The sequence below is a fragment of the Topomyia yanbarensis genome, unplaced genomic scaffold, assembly GCF_030247195.1.
Source record: "Topomyia yanbarensis strain Yona2022 unplaced genomic scaffold, ASM3024719v1 HiC_scaffold_537, whole genome shotgun sequence".
Classification (NCBI taxonomy): domain Eukaryota; kingdom Metazoa; phylum Arthropoda; class Insecta; order Diptera; family Culicidae; genus Topomyia; species Topomyia yanbarensis.
In genome coordinates this window covers 6283-24896 of record NW_026683755.1, presented here as the reverse complement: position 1 = coordinate 24896, position 18614 = coordinate 6283, and the positions used below count along the sequence as shown (strand labels likewise).

General features: G+C 41.0%; 3 protein-coding genes across 3 annotated transcripts; 2 read left to right on the top strand and 1 right to left on the bottom strand.

The window, feature by feature from the left end:
- Positions 1-3352: 3352 nt before the first annotated feature.
- LOC131695795 (uncharacterized) lies at positions 3353-7471 on the top strand. Its single transcript, XM_058984317.1, has one exon. The coding sequence runs from the start codon at positions 3353-3355 to the stop codon at positions 7469-7471; it is 4119 nt and encodes a 1372-aa protein (XP_058840300.1).
- An 8034-nt stretch (positions 7472-15505) lies between these two features.
- On the top strand, positions 15506-16609 carry LOC131695794 (S-phase kinase-associated protein 1). Its single transcript, XM_058984316.1, has 2 exons — positions 15506-15642; positions 15854-16609. Exon 2 carries the CDS (start codon positions 15884-15886, stop codon positions 16370-16372), a length of 489 nt encoding a protein of 162 aa, XP_058840299.1. The 5' UTR covers positions 15506-15642; positions 15854-15883; the 3' UTR covers positions 16373-16609.
- Positions 16610-16680: 71 nt separating this feature from the next.
- Positions 16681-17989, bottom strand: LOC131695793 (nucleolar protein 58). Its single transcript, XM_058984315.1, has 3 exons — positions 17768-17989; positions 17093-17699; positions 16681-16920 (listed from the first exon to the last, which is right to left on the bottom strand). Exons 1-3 carry the CDS (start codon positions 17863-17865, stop codon positions 16696-16698), a joined length of 930 nt encoding a protein of 309 aa, XP_058840298.1. The 5' UTR covers positions 17866-17989; the 3' UTR covers positions 16681-16695.
- Between the last annotated feature and the right edge of the window lie 625 nt (positions 17990-18614).

Genomic DNA, 18614 nt, shown 5'->3' with positions numbered 1-18614 from the left:
GAGCGCTTAATCCACTCGGTCAAGAAAACCATGAGTGACTTCGACCTGCCGCGGTTACCATCGGATGAGATTTTGCGATCCACACTAATGGAGATTGAGATGATTTTGAACACAAGACCGCTCACTGACATAACCCTTGAAAACGATGACGAGCCCCCCCTAACACCAAATCACTTTCTGTTAGGGTCCTCTGATGGAACCAAGCCCCCGATCGCCTTCAACGACGTGAAAAGATTATTCTTTTCATTTCTTTTAATTTGGGACTGTTGTGATATATCATACTTATATCACACGGAGGTTCGCTCTAGAATGAATTTTATTTTCCTTAAACCTAAGCTATGGGCTGGATTGCTCCAGTGGCTACGTGACCTTTTTTGCTTTCCTAAGCAATATGCGTTCACCGCCCGGGTGGAGTGCTCGCGCATATTGCTGATCCTATGTTTTTCTAAACGATATGCATTCGTCGCCAGAGTGGCGTGATGGCGCATATCGCTGATCTTTCACTTTACGGTTTATATTACCGTCTATGCTCCTATTTTGGGTCCGTTGCCACTACACGCCCTTTCTTATTGAATTTTAAAAATTAATCTATAGTTTTAATTTTTAAAATTATAATTGAAATATTCTCTTTTTTTATAACTTTTACGTTTTAGTTAACTTTGAAAAAATAACACTTTATAATAATGAATATTGAAAAATATATTTTTTTTTTTTGAAAAAAGTAAAATCATTTGTTTCTTTTTAAAATAATAGCTTGATTCTTTTTCATTATATACTTCGTACGTCTCACTTTACATGTGCATAGGTGTGTTGAAAATCAAAATATATTGTGGTGAATTAATAATACCTTATAAAAATGTAACTAAAAATTTCGTATTATATGTTTTTACTGTCATTCCATTCCTCTTTACCTCTCTCTCTCTCTCTCTCTCTTTTTTTTTTTTTTTTAGGTAATATACTCTTTAATTCTACTCTTGTGTACCGTACTAGTGGTACCTTCAATATTTTCTTCATTAAGGTTATCAATTATTTTCACATTTGGCCCTAGGTCTTCTAGGACTCTGTAGGGACCTTCGAATTTTTGTTCCAATTTGGAACCTTCTTCTTTCCTTACTAGAACCAGTTGCCCTTGTTCAAAATTTTTCGCCTCTATATTACTATTATATTTTAATACTCTGTCTTGCTTTCCTTTAAGTAATTTGGCTCTCGCCTCTTTTTGTGAAATTTGAAGTTTGTATTTCAGAATGCTGGCATAATCGTCTATATTGTAGACCGGATCTGCCTTATCGCTTTGCCTTAAACTTGTTGGAAGTGTGCAAATTCTTCCGAAAACCAATTCAAATGGCGTCATGTTTGTTGCACTATGTACTGTCGTATTATAAGCAAATTTATAATACGGTACCCAAGCAGACCAGTTACCATATGAATTATTTGTTTGGATACGCAGAAAGTTCCCCAAACTTTTGTGGGAGTTTTCTAGTGCTCCAATAGTTTGGTGGTGGTAAGCTGTTGAATTCAGCTTTTCCACCTGCAGTAAATTACAAATATCTTTGAATAGGGTGGACATGAATTCTGTTCCTCTATCCGTTAGAATTTGTTGCGGTACACCATAATTCAGTATAACGTTTTCAACGAATGCTTTGGCCACAGTATTCGTTGATTTGTCTCTGATAGGTGTAGCAGTTACAAATTTCGTCAGATCACATTGGGTCGTCAGTATATACTGGTTTCCCACTGCATCTGGTAATAATGGTCCTACCAGATCTAGGAAAATTTTTTCGAATGCATGACTAGCAGTAGTAGTCAGCTGCATCGGTTGTTTTGTATTATAACTTTTGTTCCTCTGGCATTTTGGACATTTCTTAATAAAATTGATGATATCACGGTCCATTGTCTTCCAGTGATATCTTTGTTTGATTGAATTACTTGTGCGTTTGATTCCCGCATGCCCTGCAGTTGGCAATACGTGGAAATCATTTAGAATTAATTTCTTTTCTTTTTCATCTTCAACGACTTTTATCCTTTTACCTATTACAACAATAGGCGGCATGCCTTTCATATTAAATTCCTCTATTTTGCTTTTTAGTTTTCTATAATTGGTTGTGTTTTCCACAACAAGGCCTTTTATTTTATGGACTTTCGCGTATTCCACTAACTGTTTCAGTACTCCCCGTAGGCGAGTCAATGTCATGTTAGGGTCCACGAAAACCATAGCATTTTTCTCATTGATTATTTCGTCGTTATTTTCCAATTTTATCGTCATGTAATCAATATTCGAATTTTCTGCGCGCTTATGTTCATTCGCTCCGCTTTCTTTGTTACTTCTACTTTGTGCTCTTGTACACACGAAACTTTCTCGTGGTGTCAAGGCTTTTAGATCAGCAATCGAAATACGTGATAACGCGTCCGCTACCACATTTTCCGATCCCTTTTTATATATGACATCAAATTTATACTCCTCTAGAGCCAGACGAAACTTTGTCAACCGGCTCGAAGGATCTGTTAAAGTAAATAGGTAGACTAAAGGACGGTGGTCTGTGAACACCTCGAACCTTCTACCATATAAATACGGCCGAAAATGTCGAATTGCCCACACCAGACCTAATAGCTCCTTCTCAATAGTACTATAATTTGATTCAGCACTGTTCAATGCCTTACTTGCGAATGCAATGGGTCTGGCATTTTGGTTGCTTAATACAGCTCCCAACGCTTTTCCTGATGCATCCGTATGTAAGGTAAAAATATTATCTTTTGAAAAATCTGGATAGTCAAGGACTGGTGGATTCATGAAACATTTTTTCAGATACTGAAAAGAATGTTCGCACTTATCCGTCCAATTGAATTCCACATTTTTCCTTGTTAACCTATTTAGTGGACTGCATAGCTTTGCAAAGTCTCTTATGTGCTTTCTATAGTAGGTCGCAAACGCGACAAATCTTTTCACTTCGTCAGCTGTTTGTGGACTACTCCTGTTACCACGACTGAACCTGCAAGCGGAGCATCCCTCGGGCGATGGTGACGTTTGGTTTTCGCAACTAGCTCCCGCCCGTTGTGTCTGTGTGTGACCGGTCAAAAACCGAAAAAGTTCACATGTGGTTTGTTCTATAGAGTATCCAGAAGCTGCCATAGGAAATATTTCGGAATAACTTGAATACTTACCGTATACTTACCGAAAGCAGAAGTAGAAAGGAGAAAAGGAAGATAGTTGGAAAGCTGGTCGGAAGAGTAGTTAGCGAGGGAGGAAAATTTGAAACCTGCATAAAAAAGGTGCTTGCTCATTATTTCTTTCCGTTCGGGGACGACCGAACAAACTAAAATTTCAAAGTTTGGATCGCACCTCACCCACGGCACGATGAGCGACCAGGAATTAGACTACACTACCACACCGTGCGGCAAGTGCGGATTAGCTCCAAAGGAACTAGGTGGAATGGTTGCATGCGACCACTGCAACAATTGGTATGATTACGCTTGCGCGGGTGTAACCGATACCGTTAAGAGGAAGAAAAAATGGTTCTGCGATAATGCAGTTTGTGTGGCGGCAGCCAAAAAGCGCACGAAGAAGGACGCAAATCCTCAATCGACGGCAGATGAATCGGATGCCGGAAGTGTCAAATCGTCCACAGTGCCGTCCGCAGATGAACAAATAAAGGCCATGGAAGAAGAACAGCGGCGGCTCGAGGCGGACTGGGACAAACAGATGCTGGTGAAAGAGAAGCAGCTAGAGTTTCAGGCCGCAATGAAAAAGAAGAAGTTCCTGCAGGAACAAGCACTGCGCCGAAAGCAAATGCAGCTAGAGGAAGAGTGGCGCTGTTTCGAGCTAGCAGAACTAGAGCGCGAAAACCAGCTGCAGCTGCAGGTAAAACACGAGCACCTGAAGCGAGTTCAGAAACTGGAAAAAGATTTTCGGGAGCAGATGTCAACTGTGGATAATCAGTTGGACACAATGAAAATGGAACGGCCACAGAAACATTCCCAACCGATTACCGTTAAGAGTCAAAGTACACCGCTACTAGCTCCGGCGGGAAAGACGGGTATTTGTGTTGAGTCGGAAATGGATGATACGGAGGAGAGTTCCAGTTCGGAGGAAGAAACTGATAAGGAACCGGACGAGAAGGTTAAGCAGGGTTCCAGACCAACAAAGGGCCAACTTGCTGCCAGGCACGGGATCGGTAAACACCTTCCTCTATTTTCGGGAAAGCCGGATGATTGGCCACTGTTTTATGCGGCGTATAACTCTTCTACAAAGGCGTGCGGGTTTAGCGATGTCGACAATTTAGCACGTCTGCAACAATGCCTAAGGGGCGACGCACTGGAGCTTGTACGAGGACAACTGCTTCTTCCGAAATCGGTCCCTCGTGTTATTGAGAAGCTTCGCCAACACTTTGGTCGTCCCGAGCAATTACTAGATCGTCTGTTGGAACGCGTTAAAGAATTGCCGGCACCGAAGAATCTGAAAGGGTTCATTCCGTTCGCCAACGTAGTAGAGCAGCTTTGCGATCACGTGGAAGCAGCGGACCTTAAGGAGCATCTGAAGAACCCGTTGCTTATACAGGGCCTGATAAAAAAGCTTCCGGATGCGGAGAAAAGACAGTGGGCTGATATCAAACGAGCTCGAGAGGGAAGAAAGATTTCTCTTCGTACAGTTACGGACTTTCTCCTACGAATTGCGGATGACGCGCGGGAAGCAGAAGTGGACATCGAGCGTACCATGGAGACGAGATTCTCAGGCGAACATTCCGCTCGAAAGCGAAAAGAGAAAGGAGCAGTATTCAGTCACGCCGAGGAAGGAAATTCGAATACAGTCGTCAGCCACCGATTAGGGTTGAAACCATGCAAAGTGTGCCAGCGTACCGACCACCGATTGCGGTTTTGTCAGGATTTCAAGAACTGGTCACACGCCGAGCGCGTAGCAATGGTGACCCGCGATAAGCTATGCAAGCTATGCCTCGGAGAACACGGAGGACAATGCCGGTTCAAGTTTCGTTGCAACGTTGGCTCCTGTAAGGAGGCACACAATCCGCTCATTCACCCGGTCAGTACGGTGGGTATTAGTGCACACATTCACTCGTGCAACCCCCTGCTGTTTCGGATAATTCCCATACAACTACATGGTAGGGATCGGACGCTGACGGTTTTGGCATTTTTAGACGAAGGTGCTTCCGTCACATTGATCGAAGGTAAGCTAGCTAATAGATTGGGTATTGTCGGGGCCGAAGAAAAGCTTACAATCAAATGGACTGCCGACTATTCACGTACTGAGAAGAACTCAAGAAAAATGAATGTGTGGGCTTCAGCAGTTGGTGTTGGAGAAAAAATGTTGCTCAGAACGGTTCGCACTGTGGGCAAGTTAATGCTGCCACATCAGAAATTGGATGCTGCAGTACTTTCAGCCCGCTATCAATACATGAGCGATCTGCCGATCGCATCTTATGAAGGCCAGCCAGAGCTTCTTATCGGTCTCAACAATGTTCATGCTTTCGCGCCCATGGAAGTGAAGATAGGTACCGTCGCTGACCCGATTGCCGTCCGTTGCAAACTCGGATGGACAGTATATGGTCCGAATCAAGCGAGCCATACTACAGAGAGAGGGTACGTATGCTTGCATCATGATGTAACCAACGAAGACATACATGGTTTACTGAAAAGCCACTATGCATTAGAGGAATCTGTAGTAGCAACGGCCCAAGAATCGGCAGAGGACAAAAAAGCGATGGAGATTATGGAGCGGACCACGAAACGCATCGGAGAACGGTTCCAGACCGGTTTGCTCTGGAAGGAGAACAATCAGCGATTTCCGGAGAGTATTCAGATGGCGCTGAGGAGAAATTTGCAGCTGGAGCGGAAATTAATGAAAAATCCGGAATTATACACGAAAGTGCGAATGCAAACCGATGAAGATGCCAGAAGAGTTGTTCTGTTTCACGAATTCATAAAGATGGAGGCGATTTCGAGATGGAACAGGCTGCTGAGAGTGACCGCCACAGTGTTGCGTTTTATCGGAAATTGCAAGCGCAAACAGAAAGGGTTGCCGATACTCACAGCAAAGGCAACGATGAATCAACAATTAATGCTGAAGACTGCACACCCCGCAGTACAAACACCGTTGCAGAAAAACGAATTACTGGAGGCGGAGAAAGTTTTGTGGAAACAAGCACAATGGAACAGTTTCCCCGATGAGATGAGCGTGCTGACGAGCAACCTACAATTAGCCCTTGGCCAGAAAGCAGAACGAATCCCGAAAAGAAGTGGCCTATACAAATATTCGTCGACGCTCGACGAAGATGGCGTGCTGCGAGTAGATGGTCGACTGGTGAATGCGGAAGCAATGTCCTTCAATCAAAGGTATCCTGTTATCTTGAGTCGTTTTCATACCGTAACGAACAAAATCATCCAGTATTATCACGAGCAGTTTGGACATGCGAATACAGAGACAGTGTTCAACGAGATACGAAAGAAGTTTGTAATTCCGAACCTTCGTGCAGCAGTCTCTAAAGTGGCCGGTGAATGTGTATGGTGCAAAGTGCATAGGTGCGTTCCACACACTTCGCGCATGGCACCACTGCCAGCTCAGAGTGTTACGCCTGGAAAACGCCCCTTCAACTCTGTCGGCGTGGATTACTTGGGCCCTGTTAAGGTGACAATTGGACGCCGAAAGGAAAAAAGGTATGGAAAGCCAGAAGAGATATTCTCCGACAATGCGACTTGTTTTAGAGGAGCGTGGAACGAAATGGTAAAGGCCAAACTACAAATCAACAGAAAGTGCGCCGAGGAATTCATCAGTTCAACTACTGCCTGGTGTTTCAATCCTCCCGGCACCCCGCACATGGGCGGTGTTTGGGAACGGATGGTGCGGTCTGTAAAGGAATCGATGAAAGCGCTGGATGACGGAAGGAAACTCACTGATGAAATCCTGAAAACAACAGTAGCAGAAGCAGCTGATATGATTAACACGCGTCCACTCACGTACAAGCCTCAGGAACCCGCAGGCGAGGAAGCACTAACGCCAAACCATTTCCTGCGAGGTGCAGTGACCAGTGCGGATCTCCAGGTGGAGCCAGTGAGTGCAGCGGAGGCTCTACGAAACGTTTACAAACGTGCCCAGTACCTAAGCGACCGTATGTGGGAGCGGTGGATCACCGAGTATCTACCTACGATCAACAAACGCAGCAAATGGTTTGACGATAAGCGACAGTTGAATGTTGGGGATTTAGTTTTTCTGGTGGATGGGAAAATTCGGACGAATTGGAGGCGTGGAAAGATAGTAGAAGTATTTCCGGGAACAGACGGGACCATTAGACAAGTCAGCGTGAGGACAGCAGACGGGAAGCTACATCGCCGGGGAGCGGTTAACATTGCGGTAATGGAGATAGGTGAAGGTAAATCCGGAACAAGAAGCAACGCCGGATGTTACGGGCCGGGGTCTGTTACCACGACTGAACCTGCAAGCGGAGCATCCCTCGGGCGATGGTGACGTTTGGTTTTCGCAACTAGCTCCCGCCCGTTGTGTCTGTGTGTGACCGGTCAAAAACCGAAAAAGTTCACATGTGGTTTGTTCTATAGAGTATCCAGAAGCTGCCATAGGAAATATTTCGGAATAACTTGAATACTTACCGTATACTTACCGAAAGCAGAAGTAGAAAGGAGAAAAGGAAGATAGTTGGAAAGCTGGTCGGAAGAGTAGTTAGCGAGGGAGGAAAATTTGAAACCTGCATAAAAAAGGTGCTTGCTCATTATTTCTTTCCGTTCGGGGACGACCGAACAACTCCATTTTTTAATAATTTCCAATTTAGAAGGGTCAGGTTTAACACCTTCGATTGACACTAAGTGTCCCAAGTATAACAACTCGGTTTTGAGAAAATTGCATTTCTGCGGATTCAACTTCAAATTTGTTTTCCGTAATCGTTCAAAAATTTGTGCAAGATTTCTGTTATGCTCATCTAATGTTTTACCGAATACGATAATATCATCTAAATAAACGAGACATGTCTCCATGTTAAGACCTGACATTTGGTATTGTCCCCTATTGGTACTAAAAGCAGTTATATGCCTATCTTCTTTCCTTAATTCACATTGGTAATATCCTTGAGAAAGGTCCAAATGTGAAAAGTATTTAGCTCCTGCCAATGACTCAATCACTTCCTCAATATTTGGAAGTGGAAATTTGTCATCTTGGAGGGCATTGTTCAATTTGCGATAGTCGATTACTAATCGCCATTTCTTTGTATCATCTGCCGACTTCTTAGGAACTAATAGCAAAGGGCTATTCCATTCAGATACGGCATTTTCGATGACATTTTCCTTGATCATTTTATCTACTTGCTTCTGGACTTCCTCCTTCTGAGCATGTGGTAATTTGTACGGCCTGGTATACACTGGATGTGTATCAGGTTTAATAGTAAGCGAGGGTTGATAAATCCTCGTTACTGTCAACTTATCATTTTTTAAGCAAAAAATATCGTTGTACTTCATGCACAACTTTTGAATGGTTGGTCGATCTTCATCGTTGATTCCGGCCAAATTCAATTCTGATAGAACTTCCTGTGCTCTGCTAGAATTATATCTGCATGCACCCTGGATTTCAATAATATCGTAATTTTCTAAAGGTTTCGTCTGTGGTTTCAAGGTCTTGATTTTCACATTTTTATTTTTTATATTTAGTAATCTAACAGGAACCTTTCCATTTATTGGTTCTACAATCGCTCCTGCAATAAAGACTTTTGATTGTAATTCTTGATTTAGTATTACCATCGGTCTACTGCAATCAACTTCTACAAAAGTGATTACTTCTGTCCGTGGGGGGATTATAAAATTTTCTTCAAATAACGGTTTTCTAAGTGATAATGTGGACGTTTCGAAATTAATCTGCGCCCCAATTTTTTTCAAAAAGTTTGTTCCAATCAAACCTGTTATGTTTGACGGTAATTTCTCTATAACATGGAAAGTAATGGGATATTCATATCCATTGTATTCTATAAAAGTACTCACAGTACCCAGGGTGGTGGTGATTCCACTTAGACCACGCACATGTATAGTCTGTGATACATTGAGACAAGCGTATAATTTTTCCGTTAGGTGGCGTCTGTCTAATATACAGCACGACGCACCACTATCAACTACTAAATTAAAACTTTTACCATCTATTATGAAATTTGTTCGTAGCGCTCGTTCGCTATTTAAATTAGTCACGAAAAAATTCGCCAACATTCGCTTCCTCTTGCGGGGCTGCTGCTCTTTGCTGCTCCTCCGCTACATTTGCGATTCGCCTTTGGCCATTTTGAATACGATTGTTATCATTATTGTTATGATTATTACCTCGCTGGTTCTGGCCATTGCTATAATACTGCCTGTTTGGGACATTGTTATGGTAACCTCTACCGTTACCTCGCTGAGAATTTCCTCGATTTCCAGAGAAACCTGGCGGATTATTTCTGCCTCTATTTCTTTGGGAATATTGTGTATAATGGTGGCTACTAGACTGATAACCACCCCTTCCAGGGTAATATCCACGGCCTCCACGCCCACGGAAATTACCTTGGTATTGATACCCTTGCGTCCACAAGGCAGTTTCTGTCGAGGCCTGGGGCTGTACCTCCAGTGCATCGGAAATCGCCTTGTTCAGCGTAGTCCTTGCTTTCAGAAAGAAAACGGTTTGTGGATTTTTCAATCCTTCTATAAATGCCTGTACAGCTATTGGCTGTACAATATTGGCTGCGGCAGCTTCTGTGCAGAATGTCTTGTTAGACACATGCGCTGCTGCTAGTTTTGTGCTGAGCTTCTCGATTTCAGCTCCAAATTCGCTGATTGTTTTGTTTTGCTGTTTAATGCTCCTTATCTCGTTCTCAACCGCTCGAGGGGTGAGACGGACCATAAATTTAAGTTGCAATACTTCGTTAAGCTGCTGTAAATTTCCAACCTCATCAATGGAACCATGTGCGGCTCCTACCAATCTTGTTTTGATAAACTTTATAATTGCTGCTTCAGGAACATTCGGAGAATATTCCTTCAGCAGTTCTACGGTTTCTAAGAACAGAGGTAACCCTGCGGGTTCCCCATCATATTTTTCAATCATTTTCATCGCTAGTGCGATGTCAAGGGTAGCCATGGTGGCTTCCTCTTCTTCCTCACCTGTTTCGTCTATCTGAGGAAGGCTTTCAATAGAAATGTCACCCACTGGGGGTGTTCCCCTAAGCAGTACAACAGCTTCGTAAATATTATCTCTCAATTTAAGGTATCGCTTACTTAGTGAACATCTGACACTTTCACTAAGCGTGTCATTTTGTAATGACTTTTTCAAATCCTCTTTTAGTTTTAGTAATTTAGCAATTTTTTCATTCCTTGTCTTGCTTTTAAAGGTACTAAATTTTCTTATGTTGGAGTATAGTTTATTTAACTCGTCCTCTAATTCGAAAAATGTATCCATAACCAATTTAGGAATGCCATTTATATATACACTTTTTATTATCTAACATAGACTCTTATCCTGCATGCGAAAATAATCCTATCACTGCTACTTACGATTTTTTTTCTTTTTCCTTACACTTTTTGTTTTATTCTTCGCATTGCCTTCGTCGGTTGAAATATTTTATGTTTATCCTCTGCATGTTCTGTGCATCGCTTTCTATAATATATTCTGTGATACCTAAAATAATATTTGGTGCCAATAGTTTTTCGCAAATTCAAAATATTGTTAATATACTTCCCCTTTTATCCTTTCCTTTTTTGAGGGTTTCTCGTATTATGTTGCTCCTATTGTGTTCCATGTTAGTAATTCTTCGATCTCTTCCATCAATGCAACGCCTTCAGCTACCATTCTGCCATCCATATTCTGCTTCACGGCCGCTGCACTAGACATTCCAAACAGCATCTCCGCTATTTCTTTGTAAGCTTCCGCCTGTGCACTTGAAAAAAGACGGTTTGACCGTTCCTGTATCTCCTCGTGCATCTCTTTTAGTTTAATAATGCACATTGAGTACACTAAGTAGTCCTTTACGCAATACTCCATTGTATATTGCCTTTTTCTGGTTGTTATTTAATTTTCACACATCCAACTTTGCTACTGAAAGAGCTGCCTTCATGGCACGTTTCTTCGTTGATCTCTGGTGTTCTCTATAAATGATCACGAAGAGTTGCGCTAACACCGCAACAAGAATGATCCACAGCTTCAGTTCATGTGCATCATGTGCATCGGTGTGGCTGTCCAACGTATTCACTACATTTACCTGGGCGTTTTCTGCGTTTTGCACACCTCTTGACTGCGTTTTCCCCATATTTTTACACTGTTTTTAAGTTACTCAATTCAATTCCCATTCAATTTTCCAGGCTTACCCTGCACCAACACAAGTTTGCTCCGTCCATTCGGTATTATTTTCCCGTTTTGTGGTTGCTAATATTCTTCACACTTCAACTCAAAAAATCAACTCGCACCGGCCCGTGGTTTCGTTTTGTTCGCACTGAGGCACTTTTAATGTTCACACTTTTCGACGTAACTTTTCACTCATTTTTAAAGCGTTTTTTACTGGTATTTCAGCAGTATTTTACTGGTATATCTGCGGTATTTCACTGGTAGTTTCTTCTCGTACTGGCGAGGATCGCCATGAAAAGATTATTCTTTTCATTTCTTTTAATTTGGGACTGTTGTGATATATCATACTTATATCACACGGAGGTTCGCTCTAGAATGAATTTTATTTTCCTTAAACCTAAGCTATGGGCTGGATTGCTCCAGTGGCTACGTGACCTTTTTTGCTTTCCTAAGCAATATGCGTTCACCGCCCGGGTGGAGTGCTCGCGCATATTGCTGATCCTATGTTTTTCTAAACGATATGCATTCGTCGCCAGAGTGGCGTGATGGCGCATATCGCTGATCTTTCACTTTACGGTTTATATTACCGTCTATGCTCCTATTTTGGGTCCGTTGCCACTACAGACGGACCAATCGTACTGAAGCAATCCTGGAAGATGGCCCAGCTATACGCTGACCATTTCTGGAAGAAGTGGGTGACCGAGTACCTGCCTACCTTGACGCGCAGAACTAGATGGTTCCTACCCGTTAAACCCATCCAGGAAGGGGATTTGGTGGTGATCGTGGACTGCAACCTCCCAAGAAACTGTTGGCCACGAGGACGTGTTGTCGAGGCAGTCCAAGCCAAAGACGGACAAGTTCGCCGTGTGACCGTGCAGACAGCGAGTGGACTGTTACAGAGACCAGCGTCCAAGGTTGCGGTGCTAGACGTCGGTGCTATCGGTGGTAAGCCACTTGAAAAGTAGTGGCGTACCGGGGGGAGTGTCACATCTCTTTGTGATGCGACGCACCTTCCTTTTAAACATCTCCGATATATGTGTGCCACAGCCCTGTGAACTGGGCGCACCTTTATATTTCAACCGCCGATCTGTGCGTGACTCAACACAACCCTGAACTGTCATCCTACCAGTCGAGTGTAAGTAGAAGAAAAGTTGCAAGTCAGCAGTCAGTGAAATCATACGGTAGTGGAAGATAAAAGGCTATTTCAGTAAAGCAGTCAGTAAAGGCAAAGTGGAAGATTTCTAAAAGTTAAATTGAGTAGCTTAACACTAAATCCTGCAGTATCGGGTCAGTCAGTACAGTTTATTTATTAAAACTTAAAACTACATACATACAGAAGGTAAAATTAAAAACTGAAATCATGCAATAGCTTAACCTAAAATCTTATGTTATAGAAACTAAATTTAGTACGAAGATAGTACGGGCCGTTGTGTCTAGTACGGATAGAATAGCAGCAGAAGAAACTAAACGTGAGTACTTGCTCTATTTATGTAAAATCAATATTAATTTGCATTTATCCCCGAAGGGATTTTATAACTTCTGTCATCAAATATATTAGTTACAAAACCGGAAACTATTTCTATCTGTCCGATTGCTAGCGCAACATCTAGATTTATAATTTTGACAGTTCTATAATATACCATATAATATAATTTTAAAACTAGAACTTGCTGTCTCCAGCAGCAGTTTTAGTGCACGCTCATTCAGAACTACTCAAAATTTGAGTTCCGAGTACTCAAATTCAAAAATCTAGGCAAGCTGTCAAAAAATAAGTTTTGAGTTGAGTGAAATTATCTCATCTCTTGAGTAACCGTTAAGTTTTAAAGTTTTGGGTGAAAAAATTACTTTGAATAATTGACTAAAGTTGGGTGTCGACCAGAACTTAAAAAAAAGACCTTGCTGTGAAGAGGAAGGCGCGGGAACATTCAGGAAAATCAATCGTAAGTTTCGCCAAGTTTTATTTTTGCTCTAACCTAATTCCTTTTGATTTTTTTCAGATCCTGCCGTTACTAAGAGATTATAATCTGCATGCTATCTAGGAAGGGGGAATATTCAGGAAAAAAAGCTCCCGAAATATATGAACCGAGATCCAGACATCGTGTTAACGCCGGGCGGTACAGGTAAATAACATTTTAAATTACGTTGAATTTTCATATAGCTATATTCTAAATATGGAGTGCTTATTTCTCATATTTTGTTTTTGAGTAAAAAAGTACTCAAATGTTGACATGTTCAACTCGAACTCAAAACTGAGTAAGCGAGAAAAACTCTCCTTTTGACTATGTGCACTTTTTATGAAATTGTGTGGCCACTCACTTTTGAGTTATGTTGGATGAGCGTGTGGATAATGCATCCAAATTTATTTTCCCCCAATCTATCAGATCTATGTGTTTGTGATGAAAGCTTTGTATGTATTTAAAACACAGTTCTAAACATGTTTTAAAATCAGCAACAAATAGAACGGCGTCGTATAAGGGCATGTTCAGTACCGTTTTATTTTGTATAGGAGTTTCAAAGTAGAACTGGAACTGAAACATTCACATTCCCAGCAGAGCGTTTTGTTTTATAATTTCGAACAGTTTTGTTTCAAAATTTAAAACTGTTATACGACGCCGTTCTATTTGTTGATGATTTTAAAACACGTTTAGAACTGTGTTTTAATACATGCAAAGTTTTCAGCACAGACACTTAGACCCGATGGACTGGGGAAAAATAAATTTGAATGCAGTAACGCTGAAGGCATGCCGAGACATAAATTTTAAACTGAATAGAACACCCGCTAAAACTACTGCTGGGGGCAACAAGTTCTAGTTTTAAAAGTTTCTGTTTCATATTATAGAACTGTCAAAATTATGAATCTAAAACTGAAACACTCCTGAACATGCTCTAACAGTTTTAAATTTTAAAACAAAACTGTTCGAAATTATAAAACAAAACGCTCTGCTGGTGATGTGAATATTTCAGTTCCAGTTCTACTTTGAAACTCCTATACAAAATAAGGGCATGTTCAGGAGTGTTCCAGTTTTAGATTCATTATTTTGACAATTCTATAATATAAAACTGAAAATTTTTAAAACTGCAACTTGCTGTCCCCAGCAGCAGTTTTAGCGGGTGTTCTATTCAGTTTAAAATCCATGTCTCGCTATGCCTTCAGCGTTACTGCATTCAAATTTATTTTTCCCCAGTCTATCGGGTCTAAGTGTCTGTGCTGAAAACTTTGCATGTATTTAAAACACAGTTCTAAACGTGTTTTAAAATCAGCAACAAATAGAACGGAGTCGTATAACAGTTTTAAATTTTGAAACAAAACTGTTCGAAATTATAAAACAAAACGCTCTGCTGGGGATGTGAATGTTTCAGTTCCAGTTCTACTTTGAAACTCCTATACAAAATAAAACGCTCCTGAATATGCCCTAAAACGCTCCTGAACATGCCCTTAGAACTGAGTTTTAAATTCACGGACACTTAGACCCGACAAACTGGGGAAAAATAAATTGGAATGCAGTAACGCTGAAAGCATGGCGAGACATGAATTTTAATCTTAGTAGAACACCCGCTAAAACTGCTGCTGTGTTTAAAATTTTCAGTTTTATATTATAGAACCAAAAACAAATTATTTGTATTTGATAGAACTCTCAAAATTTTGAATCTAGAACTGAAACACTCCTGAACATGCCCTAAGAACAGTTAATTTAAAAATCGTCCAATGAAGCACGTTCGTTGGACCAACGTAGAACGGCGTGCAAATAACCGATCATCAGACGTCCTTCGTTGGAACCGTGTTGTACGATTTTGAAACAATTTGTTGGACGTCTAAGTGGGATAAAAGGCGCGTTTCCAATGAAGCGTAAAATATAATCGTTTTGACAACAGCGCCGCCCTATATGTCGTTTTGCAATGGACAGCGTATTTTGCGTCAGAGATAATCAGAGATGCCAGGTACTTTTTTCAAATGTCTGCAATAATAATTTTAAAGGTCTGGGAAGAACAAAAATGTCAGGAAAGCTAGTGTAACCAAAAGCCTTTATACTCAAAAATCTGTAAATATCTACAACCAAACTAAAAAATCTGCAAATATCTGCCCAAACTAAAAAATCTTCAAATATCTTCGTCATCGAAAAAATCTGCAGCTTAACTTAAAAGTCTGCCAATTTGCAGACTTGTCTGCAAATCTGGCATCTCTGGAGATAATTATCTTGATAACGGCGAGATATCGTTAAACGGACAATTATTTTGACACTGACATAAGAAACTGCATTAAATTCATTTTCGATTGGTGTCGTAAAGAGCATTTCGAGAGATTTTCTTCAATTTCGAACGGAACATTGCATTATTTTGCGGTAAGCGAGCATAAATTATAAAAAATAAATGTTCGGCAGAACACTTTTTTGTATGGGTTATTCTGGTACTGGGATTTTACTTCATAACCAGATGAGGAAATCAATACGCAAAGAAAATGCTGAAAAAAGCCCTCCATCTTGAAAATGAAGTTTTTTTTTCAAGTGATTTCCGCAAGTTAGATCAATAGTTGACTGGGAATTTTTCTTGCAGGTTATTAATAGAACGCAATTAATAGTAACAATGCCAAACATTAAGCTGCAATCATCGGACGGAGAGGTATTCGATACCGATGTCCAAATCGCTAAATGTTCCGGTACCATCAAAACCATGGTGGAGGACCTTGGAATGGACGAGGGCGAGGACGAGTTGGTTCCACTGCCTAACGTAAACTCGGCTATTTTGCGAAAAGTACTACAGTGGGCTACCTATCACAAGGACGATCCCGCCCCAGCCGAAGACGATGAGAACAAAGAAAAGCGAACGGACGACATTAGCTCATGGGATGCGGATTTTCTCAAGGTAGACCAGGGTACATTGTTCGAGTTGATCCTGGCTGCGAACTATCTCGATATCAAAGGACTTCTGGATGTCACATGTAAAACAGTTGCTAACATGATCAAAGGAAAAACGCCCGAGGAAATTCGAAAGACGTTCAATATTAAAAACGATTTTACACCGGCCGAAGAAGAACAGGTGCGGAAGGAGAACGAGTGGTGCGAGGAAAAGTAATGTCATGGCACACATTTCCTACATACTGTATATGATTGCTTTATTTGACACGTAACGCTTCTGTCTGTTTTATTGAAAATGGAAATGATTGTAAAATCAGAATTTGAATCCAAACATTTCCTTTTATGAATAAAATCGAAATCACTGCACACTTGAATTCGACAATGCAGTTACTCGGAAAATATCTTTAAATAAATATTAGATGTAAGCACCAAGCGTTGCGATAAATTTATTAAATCTATTCTGTCGTTATTTAGAATGCAAACCATTTTCGACTAAAAATATGCGTAATGGATTGAACCATCTGATACGTTCAACAATTTTTATTTCGCTTTTTTCATCTGCCGGTACATCTCAATTACATTCTGCTGTTCTCGTTCCAGTTTCACTCGAGTGACCATTGGAAGGTTTTTGCGTTTTCCTTTTAGATCTACCTTCTGTTCTTGCTTTTTGGAAGATTTTTTCCTGGACGTTATTTCCTCCTGGACCTCTTCATTCTGTTCAACTGGATTGAATAATGTGTGAAGTAGAAGACCTTTATGCCCCGGCTAAAAAGGATCGAAAATTATTATCAAGCGCACCAAGATACTTATTCAACATCACAACGGATTGTTGTTTCGATCGAAAGCGATTTGTATTTTCAATAACGACATCGAGCCGCTTTAGATGAAACGAATCAATCCGTTGTAATGCTGAAAAAGACCAATATCGTGAATATACCCTAGCAGCTCCATTTAACTTGTCTGCATGTCGTGGTTTGGTATTCAGTGTTGGTGGGCCATGTACAACCTCTCCAAATTGAACTGTATCCTGTTGGTACTCCTCGAGCAACTTATCCTCCTCTTTACGCTTCTTGTCCTCAATCTTCTGTTTCTTGATAGCTCTTTTTTCGGCCAAACTTAATTTCTTCACTTCCACCTTACGTTTCTGCTTTTTCCGGTACCCTTTAGCTTCCTCTGCTTTCCGCTTCAGAAGCTCATCTATTTCATGAGTTTTCTTCTTTTTCAGCTTAACAGCTCCCGTATCCTCATTTCGCTCTACCTCTACATTGTACTTGCTAGAAAACCGGGCCTCAAGAACGTGATCTCGTTGCACCGCGCTGGCTCGCTCTAGGAACGCTTCCTCCGATTCTTTCGGGTGTTGCTGCACTACTGAACTGCCCACTCGGAGGGTGCTGCGTTTCTTAATTCTTCGCTGCAGCTGCTGCTTACGTCCAAGCGGAGTGGCATTTTTGGTTTGTGCTTTCAGTTTAACGAACTGTTTGAATCGGTTGGACACTTCCTGGACATCTCGTTCCTTTGGTGGATTGTTGATTTTGTCTTTAATTCTGCGGAAGGTTCGAAATGGGATAGGCTGATTTCGTAGGAGGGAAACACGTGCAAATACAATACTTACGCGGCTTCTCGTTCGGCTAGCTTTTTCAGGGGATCACGAACACCATGCCGTTTTGGAACGGGAATTTTTCGGCGCTTGTTGGGGCCAAACACTGCCATTACGTATGTTCGCAAATGAAAGAATCTACGAGAAAAGGGCTAAAACTATGGATAGTTCAGTTACTGTTTTTGTTTCAATTTACGTCGAAATGTTATTTATGATTTATGCAGCATAAATTATGCTTGCTGTCACGCTGTTTACGTCAACTGGCTGTCATGCTGTTTCCCAGTTAAGCTCAGCCGGAAATGAACTGGAATTCTGGTTGGTTCCAGTTCGTATTCCGGCTCCAGTGACACAACCGATTCTAGTTACACGCTCGTAAAAAGTTACTCAAAAATGAGTTTAATCCCACCCATTTCCAGATAAAGTGGAACAACCCTTAAATTGAGTAATTCCGGAGTTACTCAAATTTGAGTAAGCCAGCCTGAACCAAAAACTGAGTAATTATTACTCGGTTTTTGAGTACAATATTATCTACACTAAACCCAAAAGTGCTTCACTAGTACTCAGATTTTGAGTTCAACATTGCTCAAATTTTGAGTTCAGTACAAATTTAACAAAACCAAAAATTAAGTAATTATTACGCAGACTTTGAGTTGAACATTACTCAAATTTTGGGTTCAGTAGAACTTCAACAAAACCAAAAATTGATCGATTTTTACTCATATTATGAGCAGAAGCTTACCCAATTTTTGAGTAGACAACAAAGCCAGTTGTAATTCCTCAGTTTTTGGGTAGAATATTACCCAATTTATGAGTGCAATATTTCATTAAAACCCAGTAAAGTTCAGCCGGAAATGAGCCGGAA